This window comes from Amblyomma mixtum, chromosome 4 (genome assembly GCF_055824585.1).
Source record: "Amblyomma mixtum isolate Tamu chromosome 4, ASM5582458v1, whole genome shotgun sequence".
In the NCBI taxonomy this organism is placed as follows: Eukaryota; Metazoa; Arthropoda; class Arachnida; order Ixodida; family Ixodidae; genus Amblyomma; species Amblyomma mixtum.
The window spans coordinates 112186679-112202939 of record NC_143015.1 but is presented as its reverse complement, the minus strand read 5'-3'; the positions used below and the strand labels follow the sequence as shown (position 1 = coordinate 112202939).

General features: G+C 47.4%; 1 protein-coding gene across 34 annotated transcripts in view; it reads left to right on the top strand.

Annotated features, from left to right (window-relative positions):
- The window catches only part of LOC149347898 (uncharacterized), a 483015-nt gene that overhangs the window by 246900 nt on the left and 219854 nt on the right, over positions 1–16261 (top strand). The window contains exons 13-17 of one of the 34 annotated variants that reach the window (XM_089587638.1): positions 5032–5140; positions 7155–7263; positions 10606–10727; positions 13264–13329; positions 14336–14587. The exons of 32 other annotated variants lie outside the window; for them this stretch is intronic. In XM_089587638.1, coding sequence (XP_089443764.1) covers positions 5032–5140; positions 7155–7263; positions 10606–10727; positions 13264–13329; positions 14336–14383 — 454 coding nt within the window. In that variant the 3' untranslated portion in view covers positions 14384–14587. Of the gene's footprint in view, positions 1–5031; positions 5141–7154; positions 7264–10605; positions 10728–13263; positions 13330–14335; positions 14588–16261 lie in introns of those variants that run through there. One more of the 34 variants, XM_089587633.1, reaches the window with a different exon arrangement.

Here is a 16261-nt window from a genome sequence, read left to right as displayed (position 1 = left end):
GTGTAGCCCCCCGTAAGTATTATCCCTAAGAGTTTTTAGAATTTAGAAAACGCGCTTACCTTCGACGCTGTGACCCAACAAATTTTGCCTACATCGCGCTAAGATACACGCCATTTCGAGAAGCTTGCAGGCAAAACAACGTCTCCAATGCACACAACTCGTCGAAATGGCCAAAGTTTGTTGGATCACAGCGCAGAGCGTAACTGCATTGGAGAAATTCTAAAAACTGATATGGATATTGCTTGCGGTGGGCTACACGCCTCTCATAAATTAGGCAGGCTAACGATAAAAGTTAAAAAGCTAACTAATCAATATCAGTTAATAAATCTGCTAGTTACCACGTCTGAGCTGTATTCTGATGTGCTAAACCCGTGACAATGTTATGCCGAAAAAAGCGCCATTATAACTCAAAAAGCCTACTTTTGAAAGTTGGGTAAAGTCTGACCTCATTGCTTAAGCAGATGTCTAAGAGCCTGCTCTTCAGTAGAATGCAACTTAACAGCAGCTCCTAACAATGGGCCGCGATCCACGGCATCCTCTATTGCTCCGCTGGTTAACCGCAACGGTAAACGAAATCAGCTATTTTGATGTTTGGCTATATCAAACAATCCACGTATCAAACTTCTAGAGCTCGTAATTTTTTTTTTGTTGTGATAAGCATCTTGTTTAGAAAACAAGAAAAGTTTATACAGTGGACTACTTTTCCGTCGCGGAGGAATTCTGTGCGCGGAGGCTGAATGCGGGCGGAGCTTCACTGAAGACTTAAGTTGTATCCGACCTGTAGCTGTACACTTCACTCAGGATATACTTAGTAGAAAGTGCCGCCGCGGTGGCTCAGTGGTTATGGTGCTCGGCTGCTGACCTTAAAGACGTGGGTTCGATCCCGGCGGCGGCAGCTGGAATTTCTTTGGAGGAGAAATTCTAGAGGTCCGTGTACTGCGCGATGTCAGTGCACGTTAAAGAACCCCAGGTGGTCGAAATTTCCGGAGCTTTCCACTACGGCGTCCCTCATAGCCTGAATCGCTTTGGGACGTTAAACCCCACAAACCAAAAGAAACCAAACTTAGTAGAAAGTTTGCTCATTCGATTGTTCTTTTGGATGTCAATAATGTTTTCTGTTTTCCTTATAACGATGCATCGCTTTGTTCAGAAGCACCAGCGATAGCGAAGACCCTTTGTCAAGACAACGGAGTCCGGTGCCCAGTATTGTCTCAAAGTGCAGTCGTCATGTGGGTCCTTTGTAAAAGAGTAAAAATATTCTAAATATATGCAAGCGAATTTTTTCATACAGAATGGAGTACGGAAGAGCCTCAGACCTTACGAAAAAACTAGGTTGTTTATTGTTTTGGGTAAGAAATTTCAGGCCTCGCCGTTGCAGCGCCCCAGACATCGAAACTTGTTCCTTACTTTGGAGGGACCGCGGGTAGCCTCTGCCTGTTTGGTGTTGCGTGCACCTAGTGACGTGGGCATCCATGGTCTTCGCAGGGCGCACCGGCGTTTTGGATACGGCGTCGTCAAGAGAAGCAGCCGCAAAAACCTGCTTCTCTGACTGGGACTAGGCTGCCTCTGGCGCTAGTGGCACCGAGACTTCCGTGATGCATGTGCAAGGGGGTAAGTGTTTTAAGTGCGTCGTTCTGGGCTGCGTATTAGGAACCTTTGTTAACTTTGTGATGGGCGCTAGCTGATGAATGAGCTCGGAAGGAGTGGCGAGCGTAACGGGATTTGATTGCTTCAGCGTCAGATTCGCCGCAGCTTGTCAGTGTATAGGAATGGAATGGCGAAGCGCTAAGAGGAACATCGATTTTCACATAGATTTGAACGTATAACTCGATCTCATAGACCTAATCGGAGCACAAATAGCAGACAAACACTACGAAAAGATTTCGGCGGTGCAGTTGCAGTAATCTACCGCGTGTGTGAACTGCACTGGTACTACTATTTAAGGAGCATCAGCAGCACGCTAATATCAGAGGCACCATCGAAAGTGTTTCTTAGAGGTATTTTTTCAATGGTGCATTATGTATCGCGCGTTAGATTAATGCACTGTGTCTTCAGCAGAGTGTGTTCTCTGCTTGTGCCTGCTCCTCTCACCCGTCTACACCTGTGCTCTCACTCTTGGAATTCGTTCAAGACACGCAAGAATCTATGGGAATGCAGTAGTCTCCAAATGAAAATTGAAAATTGGTTCTTGAAGAAAGGAAGCGGCGCAGCGTTTCTATCACATTTCGGCTGACACCTGAACCATGCCGTAAGGGAAGGAATAAAGGAGGGAGTGAGCTAAGAAAGGAAGAAAGAGGTGCCGCAGTGGAAAGAATTTCGACCTCCTGGGGAGCTTTACACGGACATCGCACAGCACACGGGTTCCTATTGCGTTCCCCGGCATCCTGTGTGTTACCGCTGGTTAACCGCAACAGTAAACGGAATCAACTTTTTAGTGTTTGACTATATAAAACAATTCACGTATCAAACTTCTAGAGCTCGTAATTTTTTTCTTCTCTTAAACTTCGTGTTTAGAAAACAAGAAAAGTTTATGCAGTGGACTTCTTTTTCGTCGTGGAGGAATTCTGTGCGCGGAGGGTGAATGTGGGCGGAGCTTCACTGCGGACTGAAGTTGTATCTGACTATATCTGTACCCTTCACTCAGGATATACTAGTAGGAAATTTACTCATTCGATTGTTCTTTTGGCTGTCAATATTGTTTTCCTTATACCAATGCATCGCTTTTTTCCGATGTGCCAGCCACAGTGAAGACCGTGTATCAAGACAACGGAGTCGGGTGTCCAGTATGCCTTGAGTGCAGCCGTCATGTGGGTCCATTCCAGCACAGGAATCCCAAGAGCCTGAGCACGTAAGGGGCCCGCAAGAAAAATGGGCAGTGGCTTACCTCGGTTATGCCACGATACACGTAGCGAAAGCGAGCGCGACGACGAGGCAAGCGGTGTGACGTCATACCAAACGGCTGCGGAGGCTCCGCGGCGAGGCCCATGGTGTGAGGTCACGCCAGATGGCGTGGCGAGCGCGCGGCGTCCGCCAGCTGCGGCGGTTGCTAGGCAACGGCTCAAGGTTGGTCTCTGTGCCTCCTCGGAGCACCGCCACAGCGAAATCGCAAGTTCATGGCCAATGTAGCTTTCGCTACAAAACTCAACACAAGGAGCATTGCTGATGGCTTTGCGCTCTTGTAGTCGTGCATGCGCAACGCACCGCCGGTGACGTTGGCGCCTTCTTTTTTAGCTCCAATTCGAACTTAATGAAACAACAGAGCCCGATGTCCTCCCAGAAGTGTGGTTATACTTGTCCAGCATTCCCCGAGAAAAAATTTTGAAAATTTGGAAATTGCAAGACACTGTTAGGGAGACATTTCAGTTAATGCTCCATTCTTCTGATACGTAGCAATATTTTTTTTCTTTTAAAGGGTTTCACCGCCGATCACATCGAACAGTTAACGCTGCCATAAAAAACCAATGGCGAATGCTTTCGCGAGGGCAAAGACGATGGTGCACAAAAAAAAATGCAATACTGCTGTCGGGTTGTGTGCGGATATATTGATTGTTAAGGTGAAATATTTCATCGAATGAAAAAAAAAACTGCGTTCATAGAAAGTTTCTTGTTTAAAAATGATTTTGTCCAGAATTGGGTGTGCGTGTTCTGGTTCCATTGTTAATAGCGCTAGTGTGGGTTCAGCACTTTCCGACCTCTGTAAGTTCCGAGTGATTTGGACTGCTTTATTGTGACCGCCACAGTATATGCTCTAACTAAATCCGATGTTTATAACAGCTTCTCTAGAGAAAAAAAGCAATGCCAAATTGGGCGCACTGACTAGACAGCAGCATAGTTTTTTGAAATAGCTGAGAATTAGGTTTCAACGGCATTGAACCTCGTTCCTCGGCTGCCTGCGTATCTCTTGTCTAATATAATGGACAATTTTTCCATTGCTTGGCCTCAGTATGCCATCGCAAGCAGCGTATCAAGTAATGAGCATAGAATGCACTGTACAAAAAAGCGTCGTTGACTTTAAAATGTATCAAAAAATACAAATATATACATAATACAAGCTTACAGGCACGTGATACCGACATTACCAACACCACCATCGGCCTGATTAGGCCTTTGCAGGGCAAAGGCTTCTCTCATGTCTGTCAAATTATTAACCCCTTCATTCGCCAGTTCCTACCCCGTTCCCCGCAGACTTAATAATCTCATCCACCCACCTAACTTTCTGCCGCCCCCTGCTATACGTTTGCCTTCTCTTGGAATCCACTCCGTTACCCTTAAGGACCAGCACTAATCTCGCCTTCGCATTATATGCCAAGCCCCGTTCTTCCTCTTGATTTCGACCAAGATGTCATTATTTCCCGTTTGTTCCTTCACCCACGCTGTCTCCCTCTGATCTTTTAACATTAATCATTTTTCTTTCCATGTATAGACAAAATGAAACAATAAAGATGCATTGTTTCTGTCAAACTTGTTATCGTCTCAGAAAGTCAAATATGTTTTATTAATGAGCGACACTCCTGTTCATTCTTCCAGTTGGCTCCTTACAAAAAGTCTCTGAAGCACAGCTCACCGACCCTTCCAACAACTCTCTTACTACTCCAGAGATAAATACAACTGCCTCGAGTTCTTTATGTGCATTGACATCGCACGGTCATCTAGCATTTTGCCCCCATCGGAAAGAGAGCTTCCCTACAGGGATCGAACCCGCGTCTTTCCCGTCAGCAGTCGAGCCCCATAACAACCGAGCCACCGCGGCGGCTCATGCTCTACAAAGAAGTCGTATCTTTCAGGGCGTCGTCTTTTTCGGGGCATCGCCTTCTTCAGGTGGCCCGTTCAGGGGAGTACACGTGTTTCGTGTGGCATGTAGCAAAAGCTGGCCAACGTTTACAATATGCCCCCGAGAAGGGGCAAATTTAGTCAAGCCAACCGTGCCTCCGGACGACAGGTGTATTATGTATTAGTGTTATGCATCAGATTATGCGCAGATAGATGTATTAAGATTTCCTTTTAATTTTATTCGCTTTCGTTCTTCCGCAGCGGTCGTTCTGCGCCGGGGCCCGCCTCCGCTCACAATCACAATCCCCACTTTTCCTCAATCGACGGGATGGACCCCTTTGCTCCGGAACCGCTGTCCTCGACCCGGTCTGTAAGTTCACAGATTATTTTCGGCAGTGTCTGTGCTACATTTGATCACGATGGTCGCGGCCTTGAGAACCATGCCGGCCAGCACCCGATTCAGAGAAAGAGAGGGAAAAAAGTTTTTGAAATGAAGGGTAAGAAAGAGAAGAGGCAAGGTAAATTCAAAGGTTGCTACCATTCACGTTGCAGGACTGGGCGGGGGGTGTGAATCTACTCTGCTGTCCAGCTAACTGACTAGCCCCTTTTTAACTCCATGGATATAAAAGTGTAGTTTGGCTGAAAACCCAGCGATTACCGTCGTTGTGACAGGAAAATCATGGTTGGTCAACTGGGTCGTGACGTCAGCGCCAGGCCATATCGCTTTACAGAAAAACTGGTTTCTCAGGTGCTGCAATCGAACCTCCGTCCCTTCTGTCGCAACCCAGGCACACCATCAATTAACGCTATCGCTTAGCCCTCTTAAAGGAGTACAGACACATATTTATGTTTTGAGATCTTTACTTTAAATTACTAGGAACCTTTGCGGCTAAAGTGGTGAAAGGCGAAAGCCTGAGTGCTGCATTCTGCTACGCGATTGTTCACTTCACATTCTGTTGGCGCATTAATTAACTGCCAATTAATGACGCTTAATCTTTGCCTGACGCTTAATCTTTGTTCATCTTGTAACACGTGAGCGTATTTTTTTTTTGCGGAGGTGTGTTTCCTATCGAGGCAATTGTGTGTTTCCTAAGGTTTTCAGATATTCAATCGTTTTTTGTTTTTCTTCGAGGCCTTCAAAATGCTGGCCTCTTTCCTGTACATTGGGAAAGCTTAACGCCAAGTTTTAGCTTTGCTCAAGAGGCCGCGTAGCACCGTGCAGCAACGAACCAATGCCCATCCATCTAGCCCCAAAGACTGCCCCAAAGGCGAGGTGCCGGACACGTACACGAAAAGAGCAAGCTCGAGGCCAGGAATGCATGTCTGCCTTAACAAGCTAGGCAGGGTTTAACCACAGCTGTACTCAGAAGTCGAGCGATAGCTGTGGTATAGATAGGCAGACGGTACCGACTCTTCTTCCATATGAGGCAAGCCCGGCTACGCGGCGTTTTAAATATCCGCCCTACGTTGACGTCTCGACGAAATCTATCTAAGGTGAACTGTCAAAGGTCCACCGTCAAGTTGAAAGAACGAGCTACAGCCACCATTGTGTACCTTCGGTAGACATGGTACATCATAAGGTTTTAACTTCGTTAAGCCAAGTTTAAAGATTGGCTACAAATATCTAATTGCACAGTAAGGCTTGTTGACGGGCTATTTTGTTTTGCATCTTGAAATTTATGAAAAGAACCACCTAGGCGCAAATAACTTCAAGGACAAAAGAGACGAGCAGACAACAGACCGGCGCCTATCCATTGTCTCCTCGTCTCTTTTGGCCCTTGTGAAATTATTGGTGCCTAGGTGGTTTTTTTTTTGAAGTTTGCAGATCTAATTGCAATAAGGCGCCTAACTTTAATAGTTGATTATTAGAAATTAGCTAGTTATTGAAAATTGGTTAGCCGGCTTGCTACTTAAGGTGATTCACCTGTTCTCTGGTGTCCGCCTACAATACTAATACCATGCAGAAAACCATTTTTTAGCTAAAAAAACTGTTTTTGAGATTAAAGACTTCCCTGAAACCCCCGGCATAACACCGGAGCACTGTAGATAATAGTTAGGTGTAATACAATATCATTCTTTAGAGGCTTTCTCCAGCTTCCTCATAATCCGCATTCACCTATGTAGCAAATGAAGGACGCAAGAGAACACACTGGGGTTGGAAGTAGCGTCTTCCGTCGCCCTGTTCTTTGCGCCAACTTTTGTACCACGTGGAAAACGAACTAACCCAAACACAGGCCCTGACAATTGATAGAAACTAAATGCAACAACTTAGCTCAGCATGCAAAAAGTTCATGCCGAGAACCGTGGTGTTTGCAGCTGACTAAATGGCAGAGTGGTTAGCGACAACGTAGAGCTGTTCATGCACGTAAGTATGATCTCCGCAGGGTGCATCGCCGCATTGGATGTGTCAACGTCCTTCGGAGGTTTGGCCACTGGTGTCTCTTCCGTCCTGTGCTAGTCGGGATGCAGAGTCCAAGCCAGCGGCTGAAAGCAGTAGGTGTTTTATGAACACCATGCTACATTTTTGTCTAAAGCTAGCGATTAAGACTGCGATTGGAAAGAGCAAACTAGCAGTGTGCATTGGCAGTCGCTGCTCAGGAAAAGTGAGGGCAATTTAGGTGCCGGGGGGGCGCATATATTGAGGCGAGAATAAATTAGAAGATGGCAATTGAACCTGCTTAAGAGCGGAAATGCGTAAGCTTTATCCTGTCCTCTCTTTGTGCCCGCAATTTTTTTTCTTTTATGTCGTTACCTTGGCATACCTTTCCATTGGGCGAGGGAGTTGCCAAAACGCCTCCTCTCTGGACTGTTGGAAACCGTTTCCACTGCCACTGCGCGATGTGCTCAGGACAGTCCTGTGACCAATATGGCAGCGACCAGGGAAGCCTTAGGGGAAAGGTGTATGTTTGTTATTATTTATTGCTTATTTCTGTCTCCTATTTTTATTGCTTTTTATTTTTATTCTTTTTCTTTAAGAGTTTTTAAATGTGTTTTATTAGTTTTTTTGCCAAGAAAGGAATGCTTAGCCACTTTAGCCCATGCATGTATTGCTATGCGGATAGTGTTGGATTGGCTACGGATCTCTCTCGTCGGACGAACGCCACTGATGAGCCAATAAAAGCTTTCGCATTATAATCTCCAGACTGCACTCTTCATCCCCAATAGAAGACACGGGTGGAATACGCGTTAAGTAAGGTTACAGAATATCTCGGCTGTTTTTCATTGCAGGTCTACGAGAGGCATATTCAGGGTTGAACGGAAAAAAGGATTGCGTAAGGGTTACTGGAAACCGTCCCAGTAACATGCTTTTTGCTAAGTCACTCGGAGGAGGAATAGCTGCGCTTATCTGAGGGCCTGAAATCATGAACACTGCAGCAGGATTAAAAGCGAGACTAAAGTGGTGTTGACGATTGTGCGAATAGAACAGTGAGTTATTATTGAAACTAATGAGGGAATAAGTCTGTTCAGGCAAACCAACCAACGCAAAACCGGACAGCTGGAGGGCAGTAACTAGAGGATTGGTTTATGGGGTTTAACGTCCCAAAGCGACTAAGGCTATGAGAGACGCCGTAGTGGAGGGCTCCGGAAATTTCGACCACCTGGGGTTCTTTAACGGGCACTGGCGTGGCACAGTCAGTACACGGGTATCTTGAGGAATAAAATTTACACGGAATGAATTTCAAAGTCTTCCAAGCCATGAAGACCTGCTTCCCAGTGTATGGCAAGAATAATATGCAGATTGGCTTCTATGGAAGGATACAATTTAAAAAAAAAAGAGCAGTTACATTGTTCACATTGGGCCGCGGTCTGCGGCGTCCTGTATTCGTTCGCTTGCCAATCACAAGAGTCACTGAAATTAGCTTTTTAGTGTTTGACTTCAATCCAGCTGTCATGAGTCGAGAGCTTTTAATTTTTTTCTTGTGATTAGCTTCTTGTTCAGGCAACAAGAAAAGTTTTAACAACAACGGACAACTTTTTGTCATGAAGGTATTCAGTACGGCGGTCCTGGATGCGGGCGGAGCTCCACTGCAGACTTAAGTTGCATCCGACAATAGTGTGGGTCCAACTGCTGAGTGGGAACTTCTAAGAAGCACTTGAAACTGCAAGGTCACCCGTCAATGCTCTGTCATCAGTCATCACGTGAAGTGTGTGAGCGCAGATGTCAAAAAAAAAAACCATTTGCCTTTGCCATGCGGCTGCTTTCGAGAGCAGTCGTATACACCGATAACGTGAAGTCCATTAGCCAGTGTTGCGGAATGAAATTGTCGCCGCCTCTGACAGCGAGAACTGCTTTGGGCAGCGTCCAGCTTCAGGGAAGGAGCCCTCTTGTCTACGCAAGCCAATAACGCAGGGTGCAACGAAGAGCAACACAAATTTGAAAGGATAGTCGCACTGAAAACTTTCCTATTTGCTTGATGCACAAACACTGCTGGTACCAGAAGCAATAAATATAAAAGCTGTATTGTTGCAAAATATTTGCAAACATTTCTGTTGCGAAGCATGTGCAAGTTAGTATGGGTCAGCATAAAGGATTATGGCACATTTGAGTTAGCCTTATAGGATTAATGTCCCAAAGCGACTAAGCTCATGAGGGACGCCGTAGTAGAGAGCTCCGGATGATTTCGACCTCCTGGCGTTCTTTATAGCGTGCACATCGCACAGCAGACTGCCCTCTAGCATTTCGCCTCCATTGGAATGAGACTTCCGTGGGCGGAGTCGAACCCGTGACAAATCCGCCGAGGTGCCTCAGTGGTTATGGCACTCGAATGCTGACCCGAAAGACGTGGGCTCGTCCCCGGTCTCGGCTGTCAAATTTCAATAGAGTCGAGACCCCTATACTGTGCGGATGTTAGGGCACGTTAAAGAACGCCATGTGTTCGAAATTTCCACAGCCCTCCAGTACGACGTCCCGCATATCCTGAGTCGCAGGGCATGTTAATCCTACAAAGCCAAGCCAAACGTGTCGTAATCCTATTTGCGGACGCATAGGAACCTATACAGATTTTTTCAGTTCACAAAAATGACAGTAGAAAAAGCGCTGCAAGAACTAGTAAAACCCGCGAAAGCTTTTTCCTGAATTATCAACACAATCGGTTACCACTACATTTATTGATTGCATCGTGTCTACTGGAAGCGGCTACGCACACAAAGATCGTTTTCTGCAGTTACTTTTTGCCGTCATCGAGTATGTGGTGCCCTCTGGGGAGCGCGTGAGAATCCGCTTGCTGAACAAGAATCTGCCTCAATACAAACGCACCAGGGCATCGCACATGCTATCCGCTTCCACCAGAGGTTAACTGTTTAGCCTGCATCATCCCTGTGTATAGCGCTAGATTGGCACACCTCTCTCGATATAAAGTGACACCTCGTCGTAGCTTCTAGCTGTACAGGAAATGGTTCCGCGTCTTGCTGAGCCACGCAGATCTGCAAGCAGTATGAGCACAACTTTGGCGGGATATCATGGTGACGCAGTCTGTACATGCGCAGTGCCAAAAGTGATCGTTGCAAAACTGCGTATGCTTTCTTCAAAACAAGTGCAAAAGGTGACAGGAGCACATCTTCAGAGTGGTCATGAAGGAAAGGGGAATCGGCTATACACGTCTGACTGGCAACTTCATTCAGTTAAAAAAAAAAGGAACTTACGGGTAGACCTAATCAATCTAATGGGAGGCATGGAGACATGTAAGAGGTCTTAGCCCTGCAGTGGGTGTAGCCAGGCTATGATGTTTTGGCTGTAAGCTTCGATCAAGTGGTCCTAGCAGAATGTTTCCTTATTTGATTATTGTTTGTAATGCTGATGTTCTCCTAATACAAGCGCATCGCTTTGTTCCGAAGCACCGGCGGCAGCCTGTGGCCAGAGGAAGACCCAGTGTGAAGAGGTCCAGTGTGTCTGGAGTGCAGTCGTCACGTGGGTACGAGGCCGGGACGTCAGGAACGGGTGGCTCACCGGAAGAAACGTGAGAAGCATAGCAGGCAGCCTTATGCTCTTATTAGATACCTTTATCATACCGTGCTGCCGTTACTGTTACCGGACAGCCCAAAGTCCGCGGGCCATCAGTGCGCATGTGCGGATCGCCTCGAGGGCGCCAGGCACCCTACAGTTGCGCGCGCGTGTCGTAACAGGGACCAACCAGCGCGTGTTCACCGGTGGTGGGCGGGCTGCCGCACCGTCGCTGAGCACGCGCTGATTGGTCCCGATGCTGCAGGCGCGCGTGCAGCTTCCGGGTACGTGGCGCGCGCCGTCGAGGCGATTAGCTCACGCGCATTGGCTGCGCGCGAGCTCCCGGTACCCCGGTACCGGTACCACGGTACACGGTATGCTAAAGGTGTCTAATGTCGCGCTCAGTATTACCGTTTTTCCTCAGCAAGACGGAAAGCTGAGCTAGTCGTTACATTTTTTTATCACCAAAACAGCTATGCGACCACAGGGGACTTCTTTCTTCGTCGGTCGCAGCGCTGTTTTGTAGTTAAAAAGTCACTATTGCCGGCAACGTATCGGTGGTGACGTGGATGCGGTCTGTGCTTTTCTTCCTGACGCCAGAAGTCTGCGAAGACCGAATTTTTTTCGAACGCTTTAGATATAAGTGTAGCTCTAAAACATGATAAACATAAATTTTATTATTTCTATATCTTTCGGCTCCAGGCCCCACATTTTCGAATACAGAGAGAATTACGAAATTTCTAAAGCAGAGAGGAAAACTCCATGTTCGGACAAATTTGTGCTTAGGCGCTCGGATTGCCTACGACTTTGACCATGTTTACCAGGTAGCAGCAAGGCTCGGAACGAAAGCCTAGGATTTTTTTATGCCACTAAACCTTCTTCCATGGATGACTCCCTGAGGTTCTCTTGTGCAGTCTCCTGCATTAATTTTTCATTGCCAGATCTCAAGTAGTTATCGCACTGATGGCGGATACATGCTCTCTGGTATTACATTCTCGTAATACCAGAGAGCATCTAATGTTAGTGGAATTTCATAGCTTCGTAAAGGAATCTCGTGTGACAAAGAGTGTTTTTTTAGTTCATAGTGCGCACCGACAGTGCATGATCCCCGGCGACCTTTTCCTAACTATGCACAATGAGTTCGCCGTTCCCCGTACACGCCCGGCCCTATTCACTTAAAATGCGCACTATATCAACACCACTTGCATTGCGTGGTGGCTCGATGAACGCGGTAGTTGCGTAATGACGAATATTGCCGGTATGGACACAGTCTGCACAGGAGTCTCTCTCACCGCTGACTGTAATCACTACGCATTATAGCGGTGCTAAACTAGAGAAGGTAACTTTGACCATAGTCTTTGAATGTGGACTATGCTTTGAGCTAAGTGCATGACACAATGGCTTTATTTTACGCAGTCTGTGAAAGTGTCAGAGTCGACGATGTATGATGCTGGGGCAAAAATATTCAGGATAGTCAACTTCGTCATTTTGAGAAGTCGTAAACATGAAATGAATTGCAGAAAAGGCATGGAGCTTCCTAGAACTACTCACAGATGGTAGCCATACGGGGGGGGGGGGGGGGGGGTATTAAGGCGGATAAATACGTTCTCCCCGCTCAACCACAGCTGACACAGTTCAAAACAGCCGACCCCGTGATTGTGAGCGTTACTGAACGCACGCCGATCACGGCGAGCCTTGGTGTGAGGTGCGAACAAAAGAACACATTGGCTGACACAAACAAGGCATTTATTGCGGTAACATCAATAACGCCAGCTAGCAACAAAATATGCTCAGGAATCAAGGTCATCCGACTCCCCAGCAAGGTTACGAGCGAACGTCGGCCTACGCAAGGGCAGAGGAGAAGCTCCGAGGCCGGACGGGACGAACTTGAGGGGAAATTATCCCAGAAGGTCTCGCCTCGCTGAAGGAGAGCGGCGCGCCGCGCCGAAACGTCTTTGCGTCACCCCGCTAGTTCCCCAGCCGAAGAGCAAGGGTTATCAACCGTGTGCGCGTGCAGCAGTGGCGCTGTTCGTGGCACTCGTGTCGCTGCGACGCCCTCCTTTGTTAGTTACAGTAACTAGAAACTAGGAAGGACCCATCGCGGGGAAGTAAATCTAAGGGAACGAATCCCCTCAGTCATGCAGCAAGAACAAGCACGAACCACAACTCTAGATAACGGCAGATCTTTCGGCTGCTGCACTTCTTGCTGCTCTCGCCCGCGTTTCCAAGTGGGCAGATAGTTGGCATCCGCCGCCGGTTAGCGTCCCGCGGAGCTGACATAATTGGTTTTGGACGAAACAGTAACTATTTCGCTCTCGGTGTGCACCTGAACCAAGCAGTGAGGAAAGGCATAAAAGAAATCAGAGAGAGAGCAGCTTCTTTCGCTGCTCAGCGCACAACGAGGGGTTTGCTGATTCATTCGTCATAGCGCTCGCCATTTCTTGGCCCGTAGCGACGCGTTGGACGCCATAACTGTGTTATCACACTCCAGATGCAATGTTTTCATTGGTTTTATTTTATTCGTTTCAATATACTGTTTTTCTCCTTCTTAGGTCGTGGTTCCCTCACGTGGTGGGATGTCTTCTGCAGTTCGGGATTATACCTCTTCGAGCCGATCGGTGGGTACACAGATATTTTTTTTATGAGTTTGATAACAATTATGATCGCGATTACGCTCTCCTGATGAAATGGTGCCCGGCCAAGTGAAAATAAAAATAAGAGGGTACAAATTAAGGGTATTACGCGATAGCGTAATGGGCTAATTCCCATGTATGCAGAAGGTCATTCTCTACTTTACACTCATAGATTCCTGGGAGTCTTCGTACCCCTCCTGGCGAGTGGTATGAGGACTCCCTCATCTGCCACTTTTCTTGCCACATTTCCCAACCGCTCCCTTACGCATATTGCCACATCTCCCTTTCGTTCGAAGGAACGCTGAATTATTCTGTAAACCTTGCAAGTCAGGTCGGGCAGAAACGTGGAGGCTAACAAAGAGGGTTCAGCTTAAGTTCAGGACAACGCAGCGAGCTATGGAAAGAAAAATGATACGTGCAACGTTGAGAGATCGGAAGCGGGCGGAGTGGGTGAGAGAACAAACGCGTGTTAATGATATCCTAGTTGAAATCAAGAGGTAGAAGTGGGCTTGGGCAGGGCTTGTAATGCGAAGGCAAGATAACCACTGGTCCTTAAAGGTAACGGAGTGGATTCCAAGAGAAGGAAAACGTAGCAGTGTGCGGCAGAAAGTTAGGTGGGCGGATGAGATTAAGAAATTTGCGGGAATATGGTGGACGCGGCTGGCTAAGGACAGGGTTAATTGGACAGACATGGGAGCGACCTTTTCCCTGCAGTGGGCGTGTTCAGGCTGATGATGATGATGATGATTCACCAGCCACTTCTGGTATGCTGGACGTATCAGTGTTTTCAATAAGTCCGGAGAGGGGGCCCACCAGGCGGGCGCGCTGTTGTTGAGGCTGGGCGTCTTTCTGTGTCCGGTGCTTCTCTGCAGTATTACGACGCGTATCAACGACAAATAACCACGTTGACCGTGTCGATGGTGCGCAAGCGACGTCGCTGTTTTTTCGAATCACGTGGATTCCTCTTTTTCCCCTCTCCGTTTGGACGCAGGAGCCGGTCTCAGTCGCCAGCACCGACGCATCCTCCAGCGGCGGCTGATGTCTTGCCATCTGCCGTCTGGGAACGAAGTATCAGCTATTATTTTCCGCGGCACTTGCTACAAAAAACACTCCGGATGCTACAGCCAAGCGTACACGCTCGAAGCACTAGAAACTCCTTCATGCGAGCTTTTAGGAATCAACAGAATATAGAAGCGTGATGCGTCGAACTCAAATGTACAATAAAAAACTTTTAAGCCGTGTCTGTGATGTGTGTACCTTAACGCGGCACCAGCTGCATTCATTCTCTCTACCAGAGTTAGCCTCTATTTGTCTCTAAAAATTAAGATGTATTCATTCTTTCTATACAGCCGGAGCATATACTCATTCTTGCCATTGCGCCGGAGAGCTTCCGCTCCTCTCTGAAATTGTGGTTAATCATTCTTTCTATTCATCCTGAGCTAGCCTCCGCTTTTCTCTGCAGCACTGAAGATATATCGTTACTTTCTATTCATCCAGAGCTAGCCTTCACTTCTCTCTGGAGCACATTCAGATGAATGCAGTTATCACCCCGTCCCGCCTCTTCCTCTATCGCTATCGATCGGACCCTTCCTGTCCCAACTGCCCCTGTATCTATGCGGACCTGGCCCATTGCCTCTTCTATTGCCCGGCTGCTCAGCAGTCGGGTTCCTTCCCCCCACCCTCTCTATCCATCACCACCTGGCTCGACTGGCTTGGCGCTGAAGGGGAAGAACAGCGGCTTCTGGTCGCCCAGGCGGTCGAAATGCTCGGCCTATAAATTTTGGTCGAATAAAAGTCTTTTACTACTACTATATTCTTTCTGTAAAGCCAAAGCTAGCCTCCCAGAGCTAAAACCTAAATTTTTTCTTCCACATTTCCGCAAGGAACTTGTAATGCGGAGTCTTGTAAGTATACTTACTATCGGGATCGCGCTCCTCGCGTAAGACGTCGTCCACCTTCAAGTACTTCCTCACCGCAGCCCAGCAGTAGTCATTGAGGCCGTCCAGCTGGGTGCGGTGGTCGTCCCTCGGGAGGCACTGGACACGGTGCTTGACCACGCCCGCCATCATCATGTACTCATCCAGAGACTGGGACTGACGCAGCGCTTTCCGCACGAAGTAGTCCGTTCGCGCCTTGCTGACCTTGAGCTGTTTACACAACTCCTCCATCAGTGTGGGATAGTGACTGATAGTCTCCAGTGCTCCGAGTGCTCGGATGCGTTCCCTGTGGCGAAGGAAAAGAAAATGAGCACTCAATTAAAAGCGCCATGACATCGTATTTTCTGGTGTATAAGACGCGGCTTCTTTTCAAAAATATTGCTGACGCGTCCTATACAAGGGTGCGTCTTATACGCATTTTTTTTTTTGCGAGGTCTGAAATTGCTCGGGTTCGTGTTCAAGCTTTCTTCACGGAAAATCATCACGCGGTTGTAACAAGGTTAATACTTCAATACGGGGACCGCCGTGCGCAACTTTTTTAGGCGAACTTCATCATGAAACGGCGGGGATGACGACTTCCGTGATCATAAAGCAACGACCGTTTCGGAGGCCCCAAGCAAAAGTAATGCGAAATGCCAAAAGATGGCGACAGTCGCGCTTCTCGCCATTGTCAAGACAAGCCAAGACAAGCCGGCGTTCTTTTTAGCCACCATTTGCAACTTTGCTGCGTGTACGTAGTGCGAAGAGAATGTTTCAGCCGCGTTGCCTCCTGAAATGGGCGAACTTTTTGATCACGCATCCGAAGATGAAGACTTCAAAGGTTTCAAGTAAAAATAAAATGTTGCGGACATAAGGAGAGTTCTTTAATGTTTTTTGCTTTTTTTGCTAATACGCGGGCGGGTATGCGTGAGTGTTGCCTTTTTCAATCACTTATCGTTGCTTAAGAACTTCTCACAGGTATAGTGCATTTCGCGATGGTC